The 6,542-nt window shown below is 53.5% G+C and overlaps 1 protein-coding gene across 1 annotated transcript in view; it reads right to left on the minus strand.

The window, feature by feature from the left end:
• Positions 1–6,542, minus strand: part of LOC103596782 (striated muscle preferentially expressed protein kinase-like) — a 17,374-nt gene that overhangs the window by 9,591 nt on the left and 1,241 nt on the right. The window contains exons 2-3 of the mRNA XM_008580491.1: positions 6,412–6,532; positions 390–472 (exon numbers count right to left, since the gene is read on the minus strand). Of these exons, the coding sequence (XP_008578713.1) occupies positions 390–472; positions 6,412–6,532 (204 nt within the window). The remainder of the gene's footprint in view (positions 1–389; positions 473–6,411; positions 6,533–6,542) is intronic.

Raw genomic sequence — 6,542 nt, forward strand, 5'->3', positions numbered from 1 at the left:
TGGGGATAAGGCGGGGGTGCCGGCGGCAGCGCCCAGAGCCCGCCCCCAGCCTGCACCCCTCCTGGCGCCCCTTCTCTTTCCTGCCCCCCGGCGTCCCCTGGGGCGGCCCTCACCTGCCCCCCCCCAGCACGACCTCTTGGGCACGTCCCGGTGCTGAGAGCCCCGCACCCCCACCCCCCAATCTGCCTCCCGGGCCCTGGGCACATGGAGAAACTGAGGCACAGAAAGGCATGTAATGGTTCCTGGTTCAGGCCTCTCATTGGCAGCCCAATGCGGCCTCCTCGCCATCCCCACCTCCTCCCGTGGGGCCGCTCTGGAAGGTCGGCAGCATCTCGACTTGCTAACTCTACAAACATGCGCACGCGTCCACTGGGCCAGGCAGTACCGACCTCGCCGGAGGGTGGGGGCGCCGAGGTCAGATGCAGGGCAAGGGTCCTTGGGGGTGGCGGCTCCGTGCTGACACGGACCCAGACTAGGAAAACCCCCAGGCTGCTCAGGAAAGCCAGAGAGGGCTTTACCTCCCCTGCACCGCCCCCTGCCCACCATACAGACACACAAGCCCAAACTATGTGTTCCTCCTCACCCCGCCCCACATCCGCCCCATTTGGCACCATGCACACTTGGTATAATACACAAAATTTTATCCCCCCCATAATCATTATAGCTAATTTTCTTTACCATTCACTAAGTGCCAAGCACTTCATAAATGTTACCTCATTCACAACATCCCCATGAGCTTGAACCCCTTCTGAGCATTCCCATCCCCATTTAACTGACAAGCAACTGAGGGTCAGAGAAGTTCTATCACTTATCCAAGGCCACACAGGTTCTGGGACTCCATGTGTCTCCCGATCAGAATTCCCATCCCAGCATGCACAGGTAGTGCCAATCCTGGTTTCTGAGTTGTGACTAGTCAGTATGAGGGTACTTCACAAATTTCATGGAAAAATAGAATTAGAAGATAAAGGGCCAGCCTGTGGCTCACTTGGGAAAGTGTAGTGCTGATAGCACCAAGGCCACGGGTTCGGATCCCTATATAGGGATGGCTGGTTAGCTCACCCGGGAGAGCATGGTGCTTAAGACACCAAGTCAAGGGTTAAGATCCCCTTACTGGTCATCTTTAAAAAAAAAAAAAAAAGAAGATAATACAAATCTTTCCATGAACATTTTGAAGACCCCCCACTGTCTCAACTAACAGTGGTTCGACTTATGATTTTTTTTGGTTTTACAATGGATTTATGCCAGTATTAAATGCATTTTCCACTCATGATAGTTTTTACTTACAATGCGTGTTTGTCTGGACACAGCCCCATCTTAAGTCAAGTAGCATTTGTAATTATTAACACTGATCATATGCTTGGTACATACCAGGCATTTGTGCTAAGCACTTCAAATGAATAAACTCACTTAATTCTCACAACAAGGGGGGAGACCGAGGCACAGAAAGGTTACTTGCTTAAGGTCACACAGCCAATAAACAGAGAGGCAGGATTCTACCCAGGCACTATGACTGGGTAGACCACTATGCCATAAAGCCTTACATGCTCATTGGTCAGCAGGTCCCCTATCCTTATTTCTTTAAAGCCTGGATCTAAAATACAGGAACAAATTGATGAGTTTTGTTCCACCTGCACAATGTTTCAGGTGGGGCAAGCCCCTGGAGTTCAGCTGACAACAACACCTACTTTTCAGTTTCTACTTGGCTCCTGAAGGTATTTGAGTTTGTGGCCCCTTTGAAGTTTAAGGTCATGTCTTGTACATTGTGGATGCATATAGGTGTTCTTGTTTCCCAGACCAAAGGAGGCAAATGTTACACGTACAGACATGCACCAGGACGTGCGCTGAGAGGGTACATGTGTGTCCATACTAGTTCCAGCCAGAGGACCCTAAACACCCACAGGCACTTTCCCTGTCCACCCCCAAACACACCCACTCGCAGATGGGGGACCTGAGTGGGGAGAGGGGGTAACTTGAGCCCCTGTTCCCCAGGAGAATCCGAGGGGCTGGCACATTCCGTAGCAAAAATAACCAATGGGCAGCGGGCGTGAGTGATGGGACAGCTGGGCCGAGGAGGGGCCGGCAGGATTCTGTGTTCCTGCCCTGGGCCTGTGCTGCTCACCCTTGGCTGGCTTGGGGCATGCTCTCAGGGTGGGCCTCCCCTGCTGGCCCTACATTGCCCAATTTTCCCTCATGGCTGGGCAGCTGTGCCCCCTGCCACTTCCCCAAACCCAGACTTCCAATTTCTGCACTGCTGGCATTTGCCCTGAACCAGAGAAAGTCCAAGTCCTCATGCTATGCCTGATCTTTCAGGCAGACCATCCTCAGAACCACTTGCACCTACTCCCCTCCCCTTTGCCTCCTCTCTTACCTCCCTCCCCTGCTTACTAGCCTGCTCTCTATTTCTGACAACCTATATAATTTACTTATTTACTATGTTTGTTGCATATTGTCTGTCTCCCCTCACCAGAAAGTAATCTCCAGGCAGACACGAATTTTGGTCTTTTTTCCCCAATTCATGTATCCCAAGTTCCTAGAACAGTAACTGGCACATGGAAGGTATTCAATAAATAAGGGGGTTGAGGGGCACAGAGCTGTGGGTGGGATGAGGAGTGAGGATGGTACAGTATATCTTCCCAGAACAGCTCCATTTATCCAGCCTTCCCCCTCCCCTGTCCTGATCAGACCCTTTCCCAAGAAACAGCTGAAGAAGGGACCATCTCCCATTCCACCAGGATCTTCCTGAGAGGACCTGCCCTGATTCAGGAAAGTGTCTCCTGCATGCCTTTGGCTGACTTCAGGGTGGGGGACTCTCTCTCAGGGCTCCACAATGCTCCCATTCTGTTCCCTCCTCCTCTCCCTGATTGGCACTTGTCATGAATAGATGGTGACCCTGTCTATACTTATTCCCAGCTCCACACTAGTTTTCTCCTGGTTTTTTAATCCAGATATTCCAAATTCCAGGTGAGAAAGATGATAAATGCAGAAGATTCCTCAGTGCAGGTTCTAGTGCATTCCCCACCTTCTCCTAGCCTGAATTGGCTCTCTCTCCCTATCCCTAACTTCTCCTCAATACCTTCAAGTCCTCTGGATGGTTCACTACCATCTATTGACCTCTGGCCCTTCTGATTGACACCAGAATCTTCCAGACGCTGGCTATGAAATTCCAATTAATACACATGGTGACATGGTCAGATTGCCCCTCCTCTCGGCTGCACCCTCCCCTCCTTACCCTCTAGCCTTTCATGCAGGCCTCCCCCCAGCCACACATGCCTGAGCTTTGAGGGTAGCATTTGCTCTGGTCACTTGATTTGCATGTAGCTCAGCCTGTGTAGGTGGGAGCCTAGTGTTTTGAAAGAGAAGAATGCCTACCTTGGAGATTAGGCCAGAAGATGGAGCTGGTGATACTGACAGGAAAAAGATGGTTATGATGACACATCCTTGACTTAGTCTTCCTACACTTCTCTTTCTGTGGACAGGCAATGTGGACCCAGACTCAGAAATGCAGCTTTCAGACCCAGCTCTGCCATCTCACTAGCCATGTGACCTTGGGTAAGTTTCCCCTTTGAACCCCAGTTTTCTTATATGAATAGTGGTCATACTAGTAACTTGGGGGTTGGAAGATTAATTAAATGAAATAGGGTGATTACACATGTTATGGATTCTACAAGTACCCTGCATTTCTGTTATTTTCACCTCCTTTGTTTCCTATTCTATCCTCACTTTTACAATCCCAAATCCCACTACCACATATACCCCAGTTTCCCATTCTCCAAACTCTCCAGCCTGTAGCCCACTGGTCACCTCAGAGCCCCAACCTCCCAGAGCCATGCCAACATCCCTCCATTTTTGAGCTAACATCTCAGGCTTCAGGAGTGCCAGGAACCTTAGCATCACCCTGTCTGGCCAAGCCAGAGAACAATCCCAGCCAGGAAACTGCCTCCTTCACTCGGCAGCCAGGTCCTTCTTTGGCTTCCTCGAGTACCCTGAAGTCCTCCTGCTGTTGATTCCAACCTAGAAAGTTTCCCATGAGTGAGTCTGAGCAATGCTGAGCTGCTTGCCCAGCTACCCTGGACAAGGAGCTGTCACTGGGCGGGGGGGCCGGGGGGGCGCCTTGGGGTGGAGGTGGGAGTGGGCAATAGAAGGGTGAATAAGCCAGACTCACCCAGTCAGTCCCCCAACATCACCAAAGCAGAGACCCTCCCTCACCCAAGTCATGCAGGAGGGCATAATGGTTAAGCACATCATTGTCGGCAGTGGAACAGACTGAGGCTTCTACCTGTGCTGCCACCTTCTATCTGTGTAACCAGGACATGTCCTCAAATGTGACTTGCTGCAACCCAGTCTTCTTCCTGTTCTAACACGAATGTCAAAAGGCCCCAAATCCAGCCCTACAGCGCCTAGGGCCTTTTCCTCACCCCAAGCCTCTCCAGCCTGCTGTTCCACCAGTGCAACCAGCCTGGAGACTGTCACCCTGGCCTCTGTCTAGGTATGCCCAGCCACTGCCCAGCTCTGCTAACCATGCCTTACAGAGGCTTATAGAGGCGCTCAGTCCTGCTGGGGTGCTCTCACACCTCATCACTCTCCCCACCTTGAGGGACCAGGGCAGGCCAGGAGGCTCCCATCTTTAGAAATGCCAGGCCTGGACCAAACACTGGACAACTCTCCCTCCCTCCCTCTCTCTCTCTTTCCTCCTTCCAGAACTTCTTGAGTAGTAAAAAGCCCCCAAAACCAGGAGGACTGGTCTCTCAGCTCTGGGATGGCCATCACTAGCTATATGTCTTAGGCAGATCTCCCTCCCCTCTGGTCCACAATGTCCTCACATGTAAAAGCAAGCATTTGGAGCTTCAGGGCTCTGTGGCCCTTTCCAACTTTAAACAAACATTATGACCACTACTCTCCTTCTCAACCCTTCCTTTCCCTTCCCTAAAATCTCTCTCCTCTTAGTTGTATTCTCATCAATTTATGTATATTGCCCTTTGATTTATGTCCTGTTTTCAGTCCCCGAGGCCCCTGAGGAGACCACAACTAAGATCACCAAGGAGTCCACTCCTTCCCCAACTCAGAACTCTGCCAGGATGAGCCCTACCCTGACACCAGGCTCAGAAAGCCTGTACATGGCCAGGTGTTAGGCCAACCAGGAGAAGCCAGCCTTGGCCCTCTCAGGCCCAGGTCCGGACACAGGACCACTAGGAACCAATCGTTGGAGACTCTAAGAGGGTGGGCAGGGTAGGGCTGGGAGAGAAGAGGTGCTGACCGAGGGAGGCTAGCCCTGCTCCACCTCCTGAGTCGGCTGCATCCCAGAGCCTCCCCTCCCTCCAGCTGCGAGGTCCTTCATCCCTTTGCCTCCTCCCCAGCCCCCAAGGATTTAGCCCTACAGGACACCACCCAGCTGGAGTGAGAAGTCCCTCTTGAAAATGCCCAGGACAATGACCCCCAAGCTCTTTGCCATCTCCTTCAACTGCATCCTACTTCCTCAGAATTCTGTTTCTCAAGGCTCGGACTGCATGAGGCTGTGTTTGACCTAGGAAAGAACGATTTGGCTAACTCAGGGACTGGGGAAATCAAAAAGGAAGCCCAAAACTGACCCAAGGAGAATCAGCCCTGGTATTCATACCAGCCCCAGCAGGTCCATGAGCACAGGGCCCAGGCTCCTGCCCTTCCCCTTCTGCCCTAGCTCATCAGCCATACCTTCACACACCAGCCTGGAAATCTACCCCCACATGGAGCACCCTCCTTCTGTGCCCTACCTCTGGAACCTCAGGTAAACATGGTCCATGGGATTTCCATACCAAGTCCACATACCCCTGCCCGTCATGTTTATACCACCACACTGAGTCCAGAGCCCTCCGCAGCTGCTCAAGCACGTAAGGCCGTTCATGCCCATGGGGCCCTAGCCCTAGCTTCACCTCCTGATGCCATGGACCCTGTTCATATGTGTCCACCAGCTAGCCTCTTCCACCCTGACTCCTGTGACCACACCAACCCTGCCTTAGCAATGGCCTGTGGGGAGCTCTGGTCCGTCCCCTCAACAGAGCAGTCTGGACCAGGGGAGCTGGCCCCCTCCTTCAGACATGAATGCACCTGTAAGGGACTGATCAGAAGGGTCTCAAGTCTAAATTACTGGTGCTTCTCCCTGCAGAACTAGAGGGGCTTCCACCACGGAATTCCCAACAGGTGTGACTGAGTGGGGCTCAGGCTGGGCTTACCAACTGCTGACCCTTGACCTCTGCCCTTCCTGTGGGAGCCTCTCTACCTCCACACCCCTTTCCTCACTTTCCTCTGGGCCAGCGCGGCCGGAAGCCAGGGCACCTGGGAGGAAGGCGGAGGCCTCGGTCCCCCCACCACGTGGCCTGGGCAGCCCGGCTCCGCCTTGGAGCACCCCGCCCGGCCAGGCGGCCCACCTGCCATTACCTCCGACTTCCAGCACCGTGACGACCGCCTCGCAGGAGGCCCGGCCCCGCTCGTTCTGGGCCCTGCAGCTGTACGCGCCGGCGTCCCGCGCCCCGCAGCTCCGCAGCCACAGGCAGCCGGGCTCCGGGGCC

This window comes from Galeopterus variegatus, unplaced genomic scaffold, assembly GCF_000696425.1.
Source record: "Galeopterus variegatus unplaced genomic scaffold, G_variegatus-3.0.2 Scaffold2108, whole genome shotgun sequence".
NCBI lineage: Eukaryota > Metazoa > Chordata > Mammalia > Dermoptera > Cynocephalidae > Galeopterus > Galeopterus variegatus.